The sequence below is a fragment of the Pteronotus mesoamericanus genome, unplaced genomic scaffold (genome assembly GCF_021234165.1).
Source record: "Pteronotus mesoamericanus isolate MK-2021 breed Mesoamerican mustached bat unplaced genomic scaffold, CSHL_Meso_final scaffold_85, whole genome shotgun sequence".
NCBI classification, from domain to species: Eukaryota; Metazoa; Chordata; class Mammalia; order Chiroptera; family Mormoopidae; genus Pteronotus; species Pteronotus mesoamericanus.
In genome coordinates, this window is record NW_026555329.1 from 6,339,669 (window position 1) to 6,362,759 (window position 23,091).

At 35.9% G+C, this 23,091-nt stretch overlaps 1 protein-coding gene across 1 annotated transcript in view; it reads right to left on the bottom strand.

Annotated features, from left to right (window-relative positions):
- SP4 (Sp4 transcription factor) overlaps positions 1-23,091 on the bottom strand; it is a 70,038-nt gene that overhangs the window by 46,399 nt on the left and 548 nt on the right. The window contains exons 2-3 of the mRNA XM_054564428.1: positions 22,919-23,031; positions 20,873-22,421 (exon numbers count right to left, since the gene is read on the bottom strand). Of these exons, the coding sequence (XP_054420403.1) occupies positions 20,873-22,421; positions 22,919-23,031 (1,662 nt within the window). The remainder of the gene's footprint in view (positions 1-20,872; positions 22,422-22,918; positions 23,032-23,091) is intronic.

Sequence of the window (23,091 nt, forward strand, 5' to 3'; positions counted from 1 at the left end):
ACAGCTGAGTAATAAATACTAGTCCTTAAAATAACTGACAAGTTTTGAAAAATTCCCACATACTCATGGAAAATGGAATCCAATACTTAAATCCAAAGTAAAATTTTTTCAAGAGAGCTCCATCTACTTAGTCAAATGTTTATTAAGCACCAACTACATGCAAGACACTCAATGCACACTGGAGGAAGGCAAGGTGATCACAGTACTATTACAAGTATTACAGTGGCCCCTTTATAGTTGTTTTTTGTTGTTTTTTTTGTTTGTTTTTAATTACAAAAGCTGAAAACAGTGGCAAAAAGGACATCTCAGAGCCTCTAACATACCAGGTATAAGAACTGGCAAGAAAAGAATAGAGAATAAATCTGGCAGGGAATGAAAAAAATCCAAGAGTTCCAAAGCAAAACAGATTATTCTGTATCATTTTTCCATGATTAAGGTACTATATAGAAGTTGCTAAGTGTTCACTTTATGATCAAAAACTGTAATTTCTCTTAGAATATCAGAGGATCCCTTGGGTAGCAGCTGACAAGCAATTCTAAAATAAGCTAGGCTGTAGTTAGTACAATATGTGGAAGGTTTTCATGGGCAGGGATATAACATCCTCAACATTAGTATCTTCTGCTTAATTATTTCTTCAAATGTGGAAAACCAAACTTGATCCAATATTTATAGAAAGACCCAGTAATACAGAACACAGCAGAAAGCTATTTTACCTCAAATCTTGTATATTTACCTTTTAATATTATGTCTACCAAAAAATAAATTAAAAAAAAAAGTCTACTATGAAAAACTCACTAAAATTCCTAACTCATTTTTTGGTTAACTATACTGAACTGATCTCTCAACAATTTCTTCCCATATTGCTCAGTTCAAAATATGATTATATAACCCAGTCAAATTTAAGATGAAAGTACAAATACTGGGAGATTGTTAAAAAGAAGCACCTAGCTTAAAGACTGTTACGTTTCTAAATCTGTGACATCAAAAACAAAATTAAGGGAAAAAAAAGAGCTGAGATACAAAATCTGGTTAATTTTGGACACAAAATATGTGAATTCTATTATTTAAAACTTTATGAAAAAAATTTAAATAATTATGTTAAATTTTATTTTGCTAGATGAAAAAACTCTATCAATTGGAACAGTTACCTAGCAACCAATCCACTGCCACTTGAGACAGGAGAAAACAAAATTAACTTTACGACCTTGTTCCCTTGAGGGACAGAAGAAACAAGAAAAACGTGCCTATAATTTTCTTCATAATAAAAGAACCTATGACACTTGCACGTCTATTTAAGCATCAAGGAGTTAGACTGAGTTATCCTGGCTTTGCCAGCAACTATAGGTGTGAACTATATATCTACTTTGGGCCTCGGTTTTTTCACTTACAAACAAAAAGGGCTGAACCAAAGATGACCTGTAACGGTAGCTTAGAGATCAGAATTTGTCACTTTCTAATGAGGTTAAATGAAAATTTTTATGCACACACTTACATATATACACAAACACACACACACACACACATACATGCACATGTGTATATTTACCTACACACAAACATTTATACCTCAATACCATCCTCAATCTCTATTCAAGTTACTTCTAAAGAAACTTTAGACTTAACAATATTTATACTATTTCTTACTAAGCTTATGCCATAGGATTATAAAATGAATCAGTAGCCTACTATTTTAAAACATAATGTAGTAATACAAAATCTGAGGCTAACAGATGAAAAGAGTGCCACTGAAAAGGCTGTTTGTTATTCACAGTTCACAAGAAGAGGGGGCACACCATGTCACAGGTGACACACAGCGAAAGCACCAGGGTTGGTCAGGAGGCAGAGGAATGGGGAAGAATTATGGGCAAGTCTTTCTTGTGGTTTACACAAGAAGGAAAAAGAGAGGCAAGAGAAACAGGCTTAGGACTGGCTAGTTCTAATAATTTCAGGAGGCTCTGGGGAATGGGAGTTATTCCTAGGTGGTACCTGGGTCTGGGTGGAACAGCGGCCTGAGTGTGAGGGCTAATAAAGGATGTAAGTTGGGAAGTGAGCTCTGGATTGGTTGGTTTGTATTTGAAAAGCACATTCAAGGGGGAGTTGTTTACTATCTCTAGGAATCAGTTAACCCTGGAAGGGGTAGTCCCTCTGGAATCAGCAAGGCCCCAGATGTCAAAGCATCAGAACACAAAAAATAAAACCCATAGTTAACACACCCAATTAAGCTGAGTAATAGGTAAGTCTCTTTTCTACTGGACATTTATTGAACACTCACCACATACCAGCATCACACTATATGCTGCAGATACAAAAATGGCCATGTAATAGAAAATGAGACTGCAAAATGCTAAACACATACACTATTAATTTAGAATAAAAGAATAAGAGTAAATTTATAAAAACTAACAACAATTTGTATCTACTTAGTGCTGTGGCATTTACAAACATTTTCACGTTACTCCACTTAATCCTCAGAAAAACCCTGTGCAAAAGGCAGGCAAGAAAGCTAAAGGACATCCCCACATTACAGACAGTAACTGGCAGACCAGGGAACTGAAGCCTGGTGTTGATTCTTGTCCACTGCTGTTTTCACTAGTACTAAAATCTCCTTCATATTTAGTTAAATCTACACTATTATGGAGAAACAAACAGTTAGATATTCCTAACTACTGAAGATATATATTCCTCAATGGCCTTTACTGGAACAACTAACATATGGAAAAACATGTAGGATTCTTAACTAATGAAACAAATTCTTTCCTGGAGTACTTGTAAGTGATATTTAAAGGCACAATTCCCTTTTTTCCCCCTTTTTCTTTTCCAACTTACGTATCAATAGTAGATAGAGCAGTAGATCTCACAAAACCTTTTTAAGACACAATTTCCAAAACAGCTCTTTTCTTTTACAGTAATCATAAATAATTAAATACATACTTTTAAAAGAGCTTCTATAAATTTTAATTAACCTACCAAATCAAATCCACGCAAATATTGTATTAAAAATTCTTTTGATCCCTTACTGGTGAGGCTCACTTGGTTGGGCATCGTCCTGCAAAGAGAAAGGTGAGGGACCATTCCTAGGTCACGAGTTCAAGTCCCCAGTCAGGGCACATACAAGAGGTAACCAATCAATGTTTCTCTCTCATGGTGACGTTTCTCTTCCTCTCTTTGTCCCTCCCTTCCCATCGCTCTCTGAGTAAATAAATACAATAAAAATTCTTTTGAAATTCCTGTTAAAAAGTTTTAATTTTTAAAATACTTCACAGAATTCATTCTGTTAAGAGTATCTTCATCTTAGTGCGAGCCATCATTTAAAGAATACTTTCTTCCCCAGGTAGCAGATGGAAATTGATATTAAACTCCATTTGTTCCAATAGTTGTGAGTTTGAAAATGGTGTTCTCTCTGCTTTAACACCTCTAGCAGAAAGTTCTCAAACTCCCATAAATAAAGATGCTACTACTGCTCTTACAGAGACCTCTTTGTACTACAAATCAGCTGTCATATTATTCACCTTCTAGAATAAGGAATACAAAGTTTTTTCCTTTGAAACTGAAACACAAAGATCCACCTAACTCTTCCACTTCTAAATTTCTAGATTTTACACTATTATCCCTGGGCAGGCTGGTAAGAAAATGGATAGGCGGGTTGGGGTGGATAATGTAAAGCTGGAGAGCAAGAAGGCTGCAGGACTACAGTAAAAATCTTTGGTCTGAACATCAGAAACCAACTTTTGGAAGGGTCAGGGGTAACACTGGATGGGAGAGCTTTCTGCAACGTTACCACCGTGGCAGTGCTGCTTCTTACGGGGCTATCCATCCTGTCTGTTAGCTGGAGACACTCTGGCCTAAGCAAGCATACTCCCAGGCTTCAAGGGCAGCTGGTCTCTAACCAGGCATCTTCAATGTCTATATCCACTGGCAAGGGCATTCTGAGTAGTCAGATGAGGTCCCAGATGGCAATCTGAATGCCCAAGGGTTTAGGGCCCTGGCCCTCATCTTTACTGTTGCTGATCGCTGGGCATGCACCTAGTTGAAATCATGGTGGCAAATCATTTTCTAAAAAATTCTGTGAATCCTTAATAACGACTCTAACCTAGATAACTGATCTTTTTAAAGGACAACAGCATTAAATTCATTATTAGATTTGGCTTCAAAGACTTGCCAAAACAAAAACAAAGCCTTATATTTTTTGAAATGCTGACAAATCTCATTCACAGTTTTACTCTGAAAAATAATCAGTTCGATTTAAAAACTAGAAATGTTGTTAAATGATATGTTTACCCTAGTTTTCCTCTTGGCTCACTATCATAAAAATTTAAGCTCAATATGGTTTGCACACATTTTTGTGCTTAAAATTTTAGAATTTTAACACCAAACAAAAATATCTCAAGTATTTCATTTTACAAATATATACACATACAAATATTTTATTGTAACAAGAGGAAAATCCCAAGATCTCCAAAGGTGACACCCTATTTAATGGTTGAGAGAACCTGCAGATAGAGAGCACAGAGCTCTTTTCCTAAATATGTCACAGTTGCTTCCGCTTATCACAAACTGCTTATGGAATGAAACATGTTTGCCTTCCAGTTTGAAAATTATACATAGTTATCTATCACTATCAGTTCAGAGAGAAGCCAAAGAATCCTTTTAAAAGCACTGAAAGCTGTCTGCATTCTTTAATTTCAACAATCAAATTTCCTTTGTGACTTGAGGTAAGGGTTGGAGTGTGAGGAAATGTGCTCACTTTTTAGAATTACACCAAAATGGGCTGGTATCCTTAATTATCAGGTAGGATGGAGAACAAGAAGGGTGATGAATAGGTCCAGAGATGCAGAATATAATCCCCTCAATATTTTTACTCAATGTTTATATAATGAGTAAAAGTATATATATAAATGCACACACAAGCAAGCTTACAAACAGACAAAATAAACTCAATCATGTCTTTTGCAAATACTGACTAAACAATTTATTCTCAAACACTATAAATTTACTCTGGTGTGTCAATCTCTTGTAAAATATAAACTGGGCTTTAATTTTCTTTGGTAGTTACTATAAAAATGAGGGAAAAAGGTCTTTTAAAACTTCATGAAAACTGATTTCCTTGGCTCCAAGGATTTATAATCAAACGTAAGAGTTGTGAAGCCAGATGAAAACCGGGTTCTTTTTTTAAAAATATTTTATTGCGTATGCCATTACACTTATCGCAATTTTCCTCCCTCTGCCCCCCTATAAACTGGGTTCTTTTGTTGGGTCATTCTGACATGTTAATTCTGTAACACCAGGCAAATTATTTAACCTTTCTACACCTGAACTTTCTCATCTTATTAAAAATTGCAATAATCTAAGATTGAGATAAACAAAACTCACCTAGAACAAAATATAGGCCCCATGAGTAGAAGATGTCTCTCTTGTTTCTCTAGCACCTAGAACGATGTCTGTTATACAGTGGCAGACACTTTTTATTATCTCTTCACTAGACAACAAATATAAATTTTAACACCATCCCTGTCAACTAAGTTAATGCTACATAAAAATGACATGCAAAATTATCTGAAGAACACAAACTCTGCACATGTAATTCTTATGGACTTGGGTTTTTCTTTTTTTTAACAAAAGATTTTATTGATTTTAGAGAAAGAGGAAGGAGGAGGAAGTGAGGGAGATTTTTTTGTTCAGCTTATTTATACGTTCATTGGTTGATTCCTGTATGTGCCCTGACTAGAGATTGAACCCACACCTTGGCAATATCAAGATGACACTCTAACCAACTGAGGTACCTCACTAGGGTTCTTTGGTTTTTCCTAGTCATTTTTTTAACACCCCCTTCAGGAAGTAGGTAACTTCATATCTACTGACATGTCACATACTGATCAAGAAGTCATTATATACAAGCCTCATGTATTTGATTTTATTACTTTTATATTAATATAACTAATGTAAATATTAATATACATGATTAATACTACATGTTGATTACATTTAATATTGCTTGATATACATAGTAATACATTAAATGTTATTATTAATATTTTACACATGTTAATGAAAATGAAATATAAGAATCCTTTTTGGTTTACAGTCCTGCAATCTGTTTTTCAAAACCCATTTGAAATTGGTTTATAAAAACAAGTACTTAGTAAAGGAAATGTTCTTAATAGCCTCCAATTCCCAAATACCACAGAACACCACAAAGTTACAAAACCTTTTTTAATTCTAACTCTCTCTGTGGCATATATGCCCCATGCCCTAGAGTAGTGATTTTCAACTGGGATGCTGCAAGATTTTTTAAAACATGCAACATCTGATTATTTAGTCAGGGACACTGACCTTTCTTCACTTAGACTGTCAAGTAAAAAAATGATAACAGCCAACACAACAACAACAATCTGGTATAAATGCCCTTTCTTGAACCATAAATATATAGGTCGTACAACAGAGTTGCATCTTATAGATCACACTGCATAATAAAGGCTGCATCTGATTGGTTAATTCTTGGTACCAGAAATCTTTATATACAAGGATAGACACCTAATTTCTTTTTTTTTTTTAAGTCACTCTGGAGCAAAAAGGGTAGGTTAATTACTATTATTTTTATTTTTGTAAATCAATCAAAATTATACCTATTTTTTGGTCTGATTGGCAAAATATGTATTTTTTGGTGTGCTGCAGAATTTTAGTAGTTGTGTGTGCTATTGAGATTAAAAAGGTTGGAAGTTGCTGTCCTAGAGAAACAAAGAGTGTTCAACTAAAGATATAGGAATAAGTGCCTATTGAACATATAGGGTTGGCCAAAAAGTCCGTTTAGTTTTTTCCATAAAATAATAGCAACATTTTTCATTTTCACCAATAACTTTATTGATTTGGGTATTTTGAGTATGTTGGCTATCTCCCACTATTGGCTTCTAGTGGGTAGAGGCCAGGGGTGCTGCTAAACATCTCCCAATGCATAAGACAGCCCCACAGCAAAGAATTATTTGGCCAAAATGTGAACAGTACCAAGAAACTTCGCAAACCACTTTTGATACATTTGATCAGTCATGGTACCTTCTCCATACCCTAAACAAATCTTTGTGTTTCAGTTTTGTTTTTACCATTCTTGAAATAATAAAGCATAATATGCTGAAAATATTGTGTTTTCTTCCATCTTCAATATTAAAATGGCTACACAAAAATTCACTGATTTTGATGGGGTTTTTTTAAATGAATGCTGATATGACAGCTGTCACAATACACTCAAACAAAATTGTTTCAGATGAAGTTAAACACAACTAAGCACTACTAGAGCCATCTAAGGAGGGAAAAAAACAACAACAAAGATTTTTGGCCAACCCAATACTCCAGTAGTTACTAAGATACTTAAAATAGTTTTGCTTAGCTCTAAAGGTAGATGATGGTCCTATTCACCTAGACCAGCCCTGGAGGATTCTAACTTACTAGCTGCTTAACATACTATATGACTTTGGACAAACTATTAACCTCTGATGGCCTTGGTTTCCTGTTTTATAAACTGCAGTCACCATCATTACCTTCTTTACAGAACTGCAAAAATTAAGTGAGTTACTATACATAAAATACTTCAGCACACTAACACATAAGAGATAAATAATGAATTAACTCTACAAATGATCATAGAAACACATAGAAAGTACAGGGTCTGGCACAAATACCCCTTTTTATTATAAAATCTTTTATTAAAAATCACAATCATTTAATTCTGTAACATAAAAATATCACATTCAAGCACATCATATGACATTTTAGGTAAAATGTTCAAATTAAAACTATAAATTATTACACCCATATTATTACCCTACCAACCACACTCAAGCAGGTCTTACTTCTGCTGGACCCTGTATACATGGAGAGACAGTAAGTGGTAATGGTTGAAGTACAGGTTTCTAGAAACAGAATGTGTTTTGATTATGTGGCCTTGAGCAAGTCCTTTACCACTCTAGGCCTCAGTTTTTGCACCTGAGAATGTTAACTTTATAGGGTATTCTGAAGAGCAAATGAATTTATCAAGTCATGCATACAGTATCTTGCATACTGTAAACATGTAGTAAATGTGAGCCAAATATAAAACAGGCGTTAAAGAAAAACACTTTTACTTCTTATTGCATTCATGGAAAAAATTTAAATGATTTCTTTCCCTTTTAGAACATTATGGAAATGCTAGTTCAATTCCATGTGATTCAACTTTATAGGGAATACAACAAGCCTCACAATACAGATGCTGAGTACCCATTTGCTAACTAAATTTAATGGATGCAGTCTGCCAGCAGAGAGTCCACGAAATAAATTAAAGTCTATCAAGAGGTCACTAAAACCATTTACCTGTCCTGTCATTAAAATCAATATAGGTAATGACATCCTACTAATGAGTACAAAAAGTGAGAAAAATTCTAGAAATAATACAATGTGCTTTAACTTTATAAAACTGTATTTATAAAATCACAAGTCAAATTACTTTTTCAACAAGGATATTATAGGTTTTATTATTGACAAATAGCTTTCCAATGTTAATCATCTCAAGCTGGTTCATTCAGTCTTAAATATATGGGAAAACACACAGGATTTACAAACCACTTTAAACATAATTATTTCTCCTATATAAATCCAGTTAGTATTCTTCATCATATGCATCTAGTTTTCCTCTTCCCTCTTCTCCCGCAACTCCCTGGTCTTCACACCCTCAACCTCAACCGGACAAGTATTTTCCACCCCCTCCCCCAAACCCACACCAGGCACAGGTACCCACTTACCACAGCACAGATCACTATCTGGTTCCTATACTCCTGTGCAAAAGCAGCTCCGCTTCTGTGGACAAAAAGCTATGGTAACTTGACTCATTATTTAAAGAACTGTACTAAACCCTCTCTGACTGGCCATATAAAGAATAGAAACAACCTGGAAGTTTTAATACCTTTAATTTCTCTTACCAAAACTGTCACTTTAAGATTCTCACCTGCAAATGTCTATCAAAACATAAGAATCAGATGTAAGTTCCTTTTATTTCACTTCCCTAATCACTTTTCTTTTTATGATCATAAACTCTCATTCCTTTTCAAGGATGCACCTTGAATCTGTTGCAAGGATCCATCCATCCCAGTCTCCTATAAAATCCAAGTTTTCTACCTGTATCTCGCCCCCTTGTTTAATAACAGGATATAGACGTTCATAAATGTGTGTGGGGGGAATATATATATATATAGACACAGCCCCTGCCTACAGGAGGTTCGCGATTCAATTTTAATGTATACAAATATTCCTTGATCCAAGCCTTAATTGTTCAATGTTTATAGCGTTTTCCCTAACTGAATTTCCAAACTGCATGTAAAATCCAACATAACCTGAAATGACCCTTCTCATTCCAACCTGGCAAAGTTTTAGTGGTTCTTTATGGCTGAGCTCAGTTATCACCCTCTCCATGAAAACACTCCCAGAACTCTACAAGCAGAACAAGTTTTTCTTTTCTCTAGGCTTGTATAATACTTCACTCATAGCTTCTATAAACCAAATGCCACATTGTAATTTAAGTAACTATATAGTCATCATATTCCACTGAATCTAAGATGCAGGTGATCATTAGAAAGAAAAAAATTTGTGTATTAAACTGAGACATGAGAATGATTGTAAAGTGTATTTCCATTTCGAAGATGTTAAAATGGCGGCAGGGGAGGGGGGAGTATGTCTTAGGAGCAAAGAAATGCCACAACAGATAATATATCTCGTGAGAGCAGCAAACACGTCTCATTCATCTTTAGTTACTCAATGGCATACCTTGCTTGATACACACTAGAGAAAAAACACAAGCAAACCTGATATTATCTAATCCCTTACCATTTCTTTCATGTCACCATTCTGTGTACTAAAGAGAAGTTTTTTCCCCCTCTTTTTATTAAATGTATCGGGGTGACACTGGTTAATCTGAAGAGAAGTTTGACAACCTGTTTTTTTATATTAAGCATTTTATTGCCATATCCATTCTAGGTGCCATTTTGAATTCATGACTAAATTTCTCCAATAACCTTCTTTTCACTGGGCTCCTGGTTTATAACTTTTTCACACTTTTATCTATACAGAAATAATCTAGTAATATCATTTGCGTCTCAAATCTTTCCATCCAATTGCCTGCACTGAGGAGATTCATGTTTTTTCAAACTTATTTTTATTATTTTGGCAGAATCTCTTCCTCAACTAAAATGACAGGAAACAATCCAATAAACACACAACTTCTCTGGCTGAAACAGGGGCAGCCGGCTGTTAACCTGGCATACCCTGAGGTACTCTGTGAGACCACTATGCCTCTCCGGAGCACAGAAAAAGAGAACACCTCTCTTGCTCCGACCCATAGGCCTCCATTTGAGGGCGTGATGCTTTTCATTCCATGTTCGTTCCACCACCTGGCACAAGACATCCTCTCTCTTCACCTCCACCCACAAATCTCAAATGTCCACTTTCCAATCCAATCTTGGAGACCTGTTTCAAGTCTTATTTCCATTACAGAAGGCCTTTCTGCCTTGTTTACTACAATCCACTGATGTCACTTGTCCCTGACCTTGCATACTCACCTTCCATACCTCAAAACCCAGTACTTAACTATAAACTCTCATATAGACAGTCAATTGCAGCTGCCATATGACTGTTTCACCTATAGAAGCTGTATGTCCCTAACATAAGCATTCTTTTAAGACAGGTTAGTACATTCACAACCTTACACAGACTGAGCACAGGGCAGACATTTAGATCTAACTACTCTGAAACACACTGTGGCCTTCTTTTCTACCTGTAGATACACACCTCTCCCCATATCCTTGGTTACACTTCAGCAAAGCTTTCAGATATTCCTTTTATACAACTCTCTTCTGTTTAGCTCTGATATTTAACTCAAGCTAATATCCATATCTAAAACTACTTATTCTCCCACTTTACTAGTTCACATTGTTCTAGTGGGTGTCGCTATGTAGAGACTTTACCAGGGTACAAACTTCCATACTCAGCTTTCTTTTTAACATTCAAAGCCTTTTTATATATAATATCTCATCTTTGCAACTCAATGAGGTAAAGAAGAAAGGAATTAATACCACTAATTTACAAATAAAAAAAAGAATAAAGCTTCAATTATACCATGTTTGCCAAGGATGGAACAGCTAATTCGGAGCAACACATTAAAGCAAAAACGTAAAAGTTCTAACTCTTAGTCCTGTTCTATTATAAATTTTAAAATGTACTTTTTTCCTATTGCCTCAACACTCCCACCAGCAGGCCCTGACACCCCACCAGGCAATCGGGTGCAGCGATGTATGTGGGTGGCTCCTGCCAGGAGCGAGCCCTCCCAGCCTCCCGACTGTGACCTAATAACAATCACTCACATCAGTGAAATCCCCACACCCCCTTTCTTGTGTACTCCACTCTGACCTCCCCAAGAAGGGCACCTGACCATGGGTCCCTCCTCTCTTCTTTGTTCCCCACCTGTCTGGCTGAGTCAGCTCCCACAATGCTCCCTCCCATATGAATCCCTCCAGGCATAGAGTGACTGTCTCTCTACGACCAGTAAGTATGGTACGTTTTTTTCCTGTGTCCCCTCCTGTGGCCACATCTGACCGACCACCACAAAATACAAAATACCTGTTCCCTAGGGAGCCTCTCCATACACATCTGCCATACTAGTAAACCTGCTACTTGAACCACATCTCTAATCAAGAGCATCCTGCATCTAAGTTTATTACCATATATAAGGAGAACTTTCAGATATTTGAATTATCACTTTTTCTATTCAAGAGTCTCAGGTCTCAAATACTGTTTTAGAAGCACCTATATGCTAGATAGTCTGAGCCAAGACAACAGACGTACTGGATTTGCTTCCTCCACAGGGTAAATGAACAAATCTGACGCTGTGAGTGCTTCCCAGAGTTTGTAATTCATTAAAATCCTAGATTTGCCAACTGCTTTCCAATTCCACTCAAGAAAAAGTAATTACATTGTTCATACTAAAGTGACAGTATCAGAAACATGACTATGGTTAAAGAGCTACTGACGTAAAATATCCTAACAACAAATTCAATGTTAGACATTGAAAATACTAATGTTTTGGCAGTCACCAAATAAAAGTGTTAATGACTCAGAAAAATAGCATCTAAGAGTATAATGAAGAACAGAAAAGGCTATTAATTTGTGAATTAAAGTGCTGCAGATATTAATAGAATTCATCTTTTTTCAAAAAGATTTTATTTTATTTTTAGAGAGAGGGGAAGGGAGAGAGAGAGAGAGAAAGAGAGAGAGAGAAACATCGACTGGTTGCCTCTCATGTGCCCCCAACCCTGGGGCCTGGCCTACAACCCAGGCTCGTTCCCTTATCTGGAATAGAATCAGCAACCTTTCGCTTTGCAAAACAATGCTCAACTGAGCCACACTAGTCAGGGCCTATGGAACTCATCTTAATTATACTGTCTTTGTAATAAGAAAAATTATAAATGTTACCCTCAAACCTATAAAAAAAAAATCCTAAACATGCAGTCAATTATGTAAGTTTAACTAAAACCCACAAAGTACTCTCGCCGTTTACTGGATAGAAATAGCCAGAACAGGACCATGTACTCAAATATTCATAGAATCTTAAATTTTAGAATTAGATGAAGACACATTTTATCTAATCAAACTTTCTATACAGTACATTCCATAGTGTCTCTCTGATAGACATGCAGCCTCTAATGGTAGGATGATCACTACTTCATGAACCAAACCATTCTATTATTGTACAGCTCTAGTCCATATGTATACACAAATACGTATTTCCTTGCTTTCCCAAGCCAAACAAAAGTTACGTGTATTTCAGTTACCAAAAAACCCCCTTTTCACAGATCTGAAGACGGCTGTCACACTTTCTCATTTCCTTTGAAAAATAAAACTGACCATGCCTCAATTATTGATAGTATGAAATGTTTCCTACACTTTTTATCCTGGGAATCCTTGAAATATTTGCCAGTTTATAAGTCCCATTTAAAATGTGCCACCTAGTACTGTACACAATATTGCAGGAATGATCTGACAACCACAAAAATTCTGAGTTTTACTCTACTCTTACTTTGTATTAAATTCAATAAATCCAAAAGCATCTTTACATGCCCTACTGTAAAGCCAGGTTTTTCATCTTGTACACATACAATGCGCACCCCCAAAACTCTTAGAGATCTTAACTTTATATTTACCTTGCTAATTCTAGCCCAGCAGTCTAATCTCTTCTGGTTACTCAGAATCTCAATTTTATTTCCTATTATAATTACTAGCAACCTCTCCCAGCTTTGTCTCATCTTTGAATTCAGATAATATGGCATCCTTCAATCCAGTATTTGGGGAAAAAAATGTTAAACAGGACTGTATCAAGAACAGAATCCTATGCCACAGTAACAGAGGGCTCTACTGAACTGGACAATCAGTACTGTCCAGTTCATTATATAATTTCATATTTAATTTCATATATAATTTCATATAATTGAGTAACCAAGTATAAGCCTTTACAGAAATCATGATTATCAATACTGAAATCAAGACACATCATGTTGATGTTATTTCCTTTGTGTACTCACCTGGAAACTCTAAAAAAAGATTATATGAACATGGTTTCTTAGTAAACCCATACTGGCTCCCAAAGATCCCTAAATTTTTTTTTTTTTTTAAATACTCAAAGGCCAACTACTTGATAATTCATTCAAGGGACTTTGCTAAGGATGGTTATCAAACTCATATGTCTCAGGTTTAGGGATGTTTTTAGAACTTGAGGTGCTTATTCATGCTCAATTTTTCTATGATGCATAATTTTTAAGTTACTGATACTGGCCTCAAACTAAATCTGAAAGTTCCCCCTGGCCCCTACGAAGCATTCATCCTGATCATCCTGACATCCGAAACGCAACAAATGTCCTTTATCTCCTCACTTACCTTGAACAAGTGTTTCTTTTCTCCATCTTCTCCATATCACACCATTTTGCTCAAGCAGTAATTGTCTCTTGCTTTGATGTAAAGCCTTAATGAGTTGTTTAAAATAACTGTAAAAGCCTAGTTTTGTTATGGGTTTCTGCTTTCCTGACACCATTCTTAAAATGTCAAGCTGCTTTTTGTTTTCATTCTTAATCCTATGCGCGTCCCATCTTCTACATACAATATTTTAAAATCTGAATTTAACACAGAGGTCTCCATGAAGCTAGTTTCTATTTATCTTTTTTTTTTTTAAACAACTTTTGGTTATAATTGTCTGTCAGTGCCACACAATGTTAGAGCTAGAAGAAACCTCAACTGCATAGTCAGTATTTCAGTTTTCAAAACTGCTCACCCCAAAGGATTTAAGTATGCATCAGACACAAAGGGGTAGAAAATATCCTTTATCTGTGGACCCACCCTTTTACCTAATGACACACAACAGAAGCCTAGGAATCAGAGATGATTTTAAATCACGACTCTATCACTTACTGAAGGGGCACATTTGCTTACAGAAATTAAAGCTCTGTAAGACTACCTGTAAAATGGGTACAATACCAATCTTACAAGGATATTGTCAGTCTTAGTGAGTTAATATAAATATTTAGCCCAGCATTTAGCACCTACTAGGTAAATAATAAAAGTTTGTTTTCTTCTTCCACAAGTTTTCTTAAAATCCATTTCTAATTAGAGTTTGGACAAAGATACAGTATCTCAACAGCCTGGGGATTTCTTACCTACACTAAGAATTTACAGATCTCTTAGTTCTGAATTTGCTCTTTCAAGAAATAACAAAATAGTACCATTTGGATTCCACCATCAAATTCAATAACAATGAGAGCAAGAGAGTTGCGCTCTTCACCAATACTGTATTGAACATACTAAGGCTGAATAGCCAGTGAAAATCAATAGGCGGTCCTATCTGGGAGAAGACAAACTCAAGGTGGATACTCTCCCTCTATGATCCCTAAACTAAACCCCAGAGGCATTTACTCATCTACTAGCAAAAGATTTGGATAACAAAGCCATAAACATAGCATAAAGACAACTGGAGCTGAAGTCAAGTTTCTAGCCCTCACTTTGCCACAAAGTACCAGGAAGTCATTTAACCTTTCTGGGCTTTAGTTTCTTCATTTCTAAAATACCACTAAGGAATGAGGGAGGGGGAGGAACAGTCAATCATCTTTACATCACCTTACATAATGACAATTTCATTAAGCCTTTATCTCACCACATACTTACATAAGACAATTTGTGATTCAACAGGTTAACTTTGTCACAATTTGCTCATTCTCTCGGTAGAGAAATACAAGCATTATGAACATCCAATCACATCGCATACCTAGACCAGAACAAGAGGCTACATATATGTATGGTACGGTATCAGGCGAGGTTCCCCTTTTACTGTCAATCCTTACTATGTCATCCCTACAGTACCTCACTTAGCACTACAGAATCTCTCACCCCTACTTCTGCTTTCACTTATAACAGTAGAAACACAAAATTTCTTTACAGACTTTAGCAGCAATACCAAAATACTAAAACTAGTGAGCAGTAATCTCAAGGATCCTTTCAGAATAAATGTATCATTTTATACATCTGGTATTTCTACAAAATGTATGTATAGCAACTTTTCCCTATCTTCCTTCTTTACCAAGCTTCCTTTTCTTTTTTTCTCTTCAACTTGCTTTTATTCCTTCTCCAATTGAATTCCTTAAGTATTACTTGTTATATATTCCCTGATTTGGATTTGAAAGGCAGATAATTAAAAGTTAATCACTGCTTATCTCTCCAACCTGAAATCTCTCTCAAAGATGCCCTTTTAAAAAATTAATGTGACTCTACACTGAATACTTTTTCATCTTCTATGAAAATCTTAAGAATAGGCAACAATACTCTTTTGGCAACATCAACAAATTTAAAGGTCATGCTATATATCATCTAATGGGAAAAACCAACCCGGAGTTCAGAAAGTTCAGAACCTAAATCACTTGTACAGGTTACTCATACCGGGTTGGCTCAAAAGTCCATTTGGTTTTTTCCATAAAATAGAGGGCACATTTTTCATTTTCATCAATAACTTTATTGATTTGAGTATTTTGAGTATGTTGGCTATCTCCCACATGGTATAATGTTTATTGTTCTCAATTAATGTCTCAATTTGATTGCTATCAACTTCAGCTTGTCTACCTGACCATGGAGCATCACCCAGCAAAAAATCTTCAGCACAAAACTTCACAAACCACTTCTGACATGTTTGATCAGTCACAGCACCTCTCCATATATTGCACAAATCTTTTTTTGCATTTCAGTTGCGTTTTTACCTTTCTTGAAATAAAGCGTAATATGCCACAAATGTTACATATTTCCTTCTATCTTCAATATTAAAATGGCTACACAAAAATTCACCAATTTTATGTTTTTTTTTAAATGCACGCTGATATGACAACTGTCACAATACAATCTAACAAAATTGTTTTGAATAAAGTTAAAAACTACTAAGCACTACTACAGCCATCTTACAGAAAAAAAAAACAAGCGAACATTTTGGTCAACCCAATATGAGTTCCTCATAATGATTTCCAATCTATAATGAACAAAATTAGAAGATTTTAGAAAAGTAAGTTTAAAGGAATAAACTTGACATCTGAAAAAAGAAATAACAACCAAAGATGGGAGTATATGTATACAAACAGACGTGTGTGTGTATATACATACATATATGTGTATATTTATACAACAGATGTATACATGTTATCTAACTAGAGAAATCTAAATTAATACAATATATACAGCAAAGAAAAACCATACTTGTATTAAAACTTCAAATCAATTTTCTACTTTTAGTAGTTCTTGAAAAATACTTGGTATAAGAGGTTGATTCTATTGGAGAATTGTTAGGTTTTTAAATTAAATATAAATATCAGTTATTTTCTTTGGTCCCCATCTTAGCAATAAATGAAAAATTGGTCCTCCCATTCCTGGTTCTGCTACATCTTTAGGTTTCATAGTTTAAATCCCCAAGAAAGTAAAGGAAAGTAATAAAGTCAAGTTCTTGAACAGCTAGCAACATCTTATCCTTAAGTAGAGGGTCAGGCACAAATACTCCTTTTTTATTACAAAATCGTAAGCATGTAATTCTGCAACATAACAATATCACACTCAAGCACACCATGACATTTTAGGTGAAATATTAAAACTATGAATTATTACACCCATATTATTGCCCTACTGACCACACTCAAGTAGGCATTACTTCTGCAGGACCCTGTATGAACTTCCTTTTTGTGAGAATTAGCATAAAAGTGTTAGTAGTCATTAAAATTGGTAAAGAAATACCCCTCCACCAAGCCAAAGCATTATCTGTTATTATATGCAATGATTAGGTCCAAAAATAAATCAAATTGCTGGCCAATGCAAGTTAATTACAGATTTAAATACCAATGGTCCCTGCATATTCTAAATTCTTTAAGGAGACATAACTCCTGGAGTTCACTCTATCCAGGGCTCTTTGGCTAACAGGACATAGTGAAAACAGTTCTTTTTGAGCAAAACATCTTCCACTTTGCTCACTTAGTTTAAAAAAAAAAAAGGATGTTCTTAAACCAACAGTACAACTGGTTAATATCTTTGTTCTCAAAATAGGATTTCTGCTTTTCCTTTAGTCAAAGTCAAATTCAGAATCCCAACAAGGAAACAAACAATAGTATACATAGGGGGTACGTGTATTTAATTCCTACTACAAGTCTAACTAATTAAATGCTAGATACTCAGCCTGGAACTCAGGATTTCAAACTGAGACCAAACCACAGAAATACATTATGCTGAATACATTATCAAGGAAAGAGGATCCCCGTAGGTTGTCACTAATAGTTTCATTTCATAAAATCAAATATGAAGCTCCCCATCTTTAAGAATTGATTTCCTTCTATTTACCTGGTACAATTTTATTTATTTTTCTGCCCATATCATCCAGACCCTTCCCCTACCTCCTGAAGAGTAGCATGAGGACGAATGGTGGAAAACTTTCAGTCCTTTGTTCTTGAGCTAGCCATTACATTCTGTCAAAGCTGACTACTAATAATTTTTCCAGGCTCTAGTAATAGTTGTCATGAGCAAATTTTTTCCCTTAAGTTAAACAAAATTAAACAATACCATTCTCCTGGGGGGAGGGGCGTGGAGAGACATGAAATAATCAAGAAGTACTAAAAAGTGAATGAGGACACAAAGTTAACGATTTGAACTTCCAGGGCTCATTTATAAAAGGAACATATAGGTACTTACTGCTCATTTTCCCTCCTCTAGACAGTAAAGTAACTCATGTCCCCCTCTTAATGTCTTTACAACTCAAAAGTCAAAAGAAATGAATGAAATCAGAGCTATTTCATTAGTTCCATTAAAACTACTCCAAGGCATTGCTCCCAATTCTAAATTGTTATCTTTTCCATCATCTTCTACACCTTAATCCTGCAAACATTTGTTTGTCAAGTCCTACTATGCTAAGAAGTAAGTAAATCTGCAAAACACTGGGCCCAGGTTTTGCAATGACTCATAGAAATCAAGGTACATTTCTGGGGTTTATAACATGGTCATCATCTTAAAATGACTGAGCATATCTATTATTACAAAGACTCCTCAACATCAACAAAATTTAAGATCTTGGAAAAAAAAATCTAACTGTAAAGTTCGACTTTCCTCATACATTTAAGTGCTCCCCACATGATGTAAACTCTTTAAAAAAATTATCCCTGAAAATGATGGACTAAATGCAACTACTGGAAGTGCTCAGCACATAGCCAGTCAATAGATGTTTGTGGAATAAGAACTACAAGCTTTATTTGCCATCGAAATTCATTCTCTGAGGCAGATATGAACTCGCTTGACACCCACCTGCTTCCACATTTTACCTTCTGGTTCACTGCTGAGGACTAGACCTTTGGTTCTCAAATTTCAGTGAGATTTAGAATCACCTGGAAAGTTTGTTTGAAAGGCAAAATCCTTGATCACATGACCCTTCCAAAATTATAGTTCCAGAAGATAGATCCTGCATTTTTAATGATGCATTATTCAAGTGAATCTCAGATAGGCGGTCAGAAGAGCATACTCTCAGTTAACACTGGCTTACCCTCACAATGGGCAAGAGAAAAACTCTGGGTTATGACTGGTATCAATTAGAGAACAAAATTGACTATACCTAAACTCAATTATAAATTACTCAAGTCTCTTAATAATTCACTAATGCTTAATAGAGAAAACAAAATATAAGTGAAATAATTTTTGCTTTGACAATGCAAATTATCACTCAACCCACCAAAAACAGACATTTTTTTAAAAGTACTTAAGTTACTGACTATATATAGAAAAAAAGCAAGAACAGAGCAAGCTAAGGACCGCAATCCAGAGAAGCACTTGTATAAACTGTGCTGTAACAGTTTTAGGGGAAAAAAAAATACCACACTCAAAAAAACACTACTTGACTAGATTACTGTACTGTCAACACAGGAGCCACTAGCCACACGTGGCTATAAGTTAAAAGTAAATAAAATTTAACAATCTGTTCATCAGTTGCACTAGCCACATTTTAACTGCTCAACAGCCACACATGGCTAGTAGCTAATATACTCAGTAAAAGAGATACAGAACATTTCCATCATCACAGAAAATTCTTGATTAACTTTGGTTTAGAGGTAACGGTATCTAAATAAAACACGTGATCTCTGTTTCCCTGAATCAGAGACCTCTATCCAGCAATTTCCAGTTTTAAATATATACATACAATATAGGTATTAACTGTAAAAAAGAACCCTAGCATAACTTTTCTTAAACTTGTTTCAAGAAAGGTCATTCAAAAGTGATATGCTTATTCATTTCGGATTATCAAACACAAATATTTAACTAAAGAAGTCTGAAAGTATCAAAGGCACTAAAATGACAACAAGGTTTTTACCAAATCAGAATCAATGAAAAGTGTTTAATTACTAGACAACAAAAAGTAGTAAGTAAAATAAGACTGGTCCAGAAAGATTAAACTACTTATCAGTAGTTTTCAATACAAGAGAATATTATTTATATGCATAACAATGAACTGCTTTATAACTGGTTTTAAAATGACCTTACCGCAATTAATTCTAATTAGTGACATTTTGCTGTCTTCATTTTTAATTTCTTCCACCCACTCTGCACTAAAAACACCTATCAGTAACATAACTACCATCAGATTTACTTAAATGTAATTTTATAAATAAGGGATTATTAATTCAAAAGCCTAAGCAAATCCTAGTTTTAGCAAAACAGTACACAGAAGTTACACAACAACTTGCAAGGTAAATCTGTATCAACTTCATCAGTTTCTAGTTTAAAACAATGCTGTATAATAAAAAGCAAAAGCATGGGCAACAAGATGCTGAATCATGAGAAACAACTACCAATTTAAGAAAAGCAAGCCTCATATAAGGAAGAATTAAAACTTCAACAGGCTCACAACTGTATGCTAATACAGATTTAGACCTACTTCCCTTTAAGGGAGATATAAACATCATTTTCACTAGGGTTCTTTCAGAAGAGTTCAAATGTATTCAAACATTATCTCTAAATTACAGAAGACTATTATGATTCTAATCAGGACGTTTTGCTCCATGGAAGAAGAATTTTCTTAAACTGCCCAACATAGTTAACACATAAAACCTAATACTAAAATGTACAACTGTGAACAGATCTACTGATGATTATACAGAGTTATGATGGTGCAGCATTCCTGTGTATTTTAGATTGCTTATGATTATGTTTACTTCAGAGGTCTACATCAAATCTAAGAATTAGCAAAGAAAAGCAGTAACTAGTCATTATTAAAAACCGTACAAAAGGTCCTTAAAGAGAAAAGATTGTAGTAACTTACCTGCAACACTAGTGATTGTAACTGGAACTCCTTGCACTTGAACACCTGCAGCACCCAGGTTGGCAACACTCACTGTCTGAAGGTTAGGCACTGATGCAAGCTGGGCAGTATTCAAAGTTATTGGGGCACCAGCAACAGCCACAGGAGCAATCTGAGCAAGAGTTGTGCCACCACTTGAAGACACTGGGGTGATGGTTAATTGCTGGGATAACCCAGCATTCTGAACTTGCAAATTGGAAAGACTCTGAATATTTTGAACCTGTACAGTTTGCCAACTGATTTGCCCTGAAGGTGTTAAAGTTGGAGCCCTGATAAGCACCTGAGTCGGATTTACTGCTTGAAGTTGAACATTCTGCAAAGGCTGCTGCTGGATGGTCTGAATTGTCTGCCCTGACTGGAGTTGAAACGACTGTGGTGGAATAGCCTGAATAATCTGTTGCTGAGGCTGTTGGATCTGGATCTGTTGTAAGATAGGCTGGCCTACAATTTGCACCTGCTGAAGAGAATTTGATTGATCCTGTGTATTCTGTATTCCATTCGACTGAAGCTGATTGGAGCTTTGGGCTTCAGATTCAGTAGCAGCAGGTGTTTGAGATTCTTCAATAGTGCGTTCTGAATTACTGGATGATGTGCTTGCGTACTGGCCCGTGTCTGCTGAGCTCACTAACGTGTCACTGCTGGTCAGAGATGTTGAAGTGGTTGTGCAGGTGGTGGAAGAGGAGGGCGATTCCGGCATAGTACTGGCAGACGCAGTGGTGGTGGTGGGTGTGGAAACTAACTGACTCCCATTTGAAGTCCCACTATCAGTAGTAGTAGCAGGCTGGCCAACCTGTCCTGTCCCTCCTCCTGTAGCCACGTTGTTTATCACTGGCAAAGCTAAAGTCACTCCTCCAATGTTAATTGGTAGTGTTGTTACAACTTGAGCCTGAGTACCAGGAAGGGTCTGTAATTGCAGTGGTATTGAAACACCAGGTCTAATTTGGACTGGAACTGTCTGATTTGCCAGGTTTTGAGCAAGAATGTTCCCAGAAGCTGTCCTGTTAGCAGCTGTGAGGATAGCTTGATTATTACCTGCAGAAATGAGCTGAATTTGACCCTGCAAATCCTGTAGAGATGAACTACTCGTTGGACTGATTTGAATTTGCTGGCCTTCCACCGTCTGAAGTTGTGGAATCACTTGGTACTGTACACTACCACTTGGATTTTGTACTTGTATGACTTGAAATTGACCAGGGGTGGAAGAATTACCTGATTTAGTTTTTGTAGGAGATGTACTCCCGTTATTACTGCTGGAAGAACTAGATGAACTAGAAGGTGGTTGAGAAACGTTATTTTCTTTTGAAGCAGGAGTGGAGGCAACAAGTTGCCAAGCGTTTCCAGCAAGTTGTGTTGTTACCAGTTCTAGCTGTTGTGGTTGATTTTGAAGCTGCACCAATCCTTGGCTTGGATCTATAATAATTTGTTGTTGTCCAGTTGCTTGATTTTCACCAGGAGTCCCTATTTTGCTGCAAGTAGCTGCCAGTAAAGCCAGAGGAGAGGGCTGAGAGTCCTACCCAAAACGGGATGGTAAAGGAGAGGGGGGGGAAAAAAGTGGGCGGATTTAGTGGAGGCCAGTAGTTGGGAGGGGCTTATTTATTTTGACAGCTCTACATTTCAGAACTTAGGAGGTGGCAAAAATCAAAAAAGGAATATTAACAAAAACAGTAAGATATAGGAATAAGGAAGCTGATCCTGTAATATAAAGTTTAAATAAAAGGAAATTTCTAACAAACTTTCTTAAAAGTGTTATTTTCCTAAACTCAAAATGCCCTTGGGAAAAATACACACTGTTTTCTAATAGTCTGAGTTCCTGGTGTAATTTTAACCAACGTTACCTTCAAACATGTGAAATCTTTATAAATTTACAATTTAACTTCCTCACTCAGAAAGATGCTTTGAGTGGATAAACATTTTTATTCTGTTCTTCACTTCTGGGCATTTAAAGGGCATAACTCCCTCTTTCCCCTTACGTTTCGTGAGGAATTTTTTTGTTTTGTTTTCTTTTACCTGGGAGCCTGAGGTTTTGGGTTTTTTATTGTTATTCTCTGGCTCAGAGGTTTTCCCTCCTTCTGTAGCCATCGCCGCTGCCGCCGCCTCCTCCTCCTCCTCCTTCTTCTGATCTGCAACAAACCCCCCCCACACACACACAACAGGTTATTAGGATTATTATTATTCGTCTC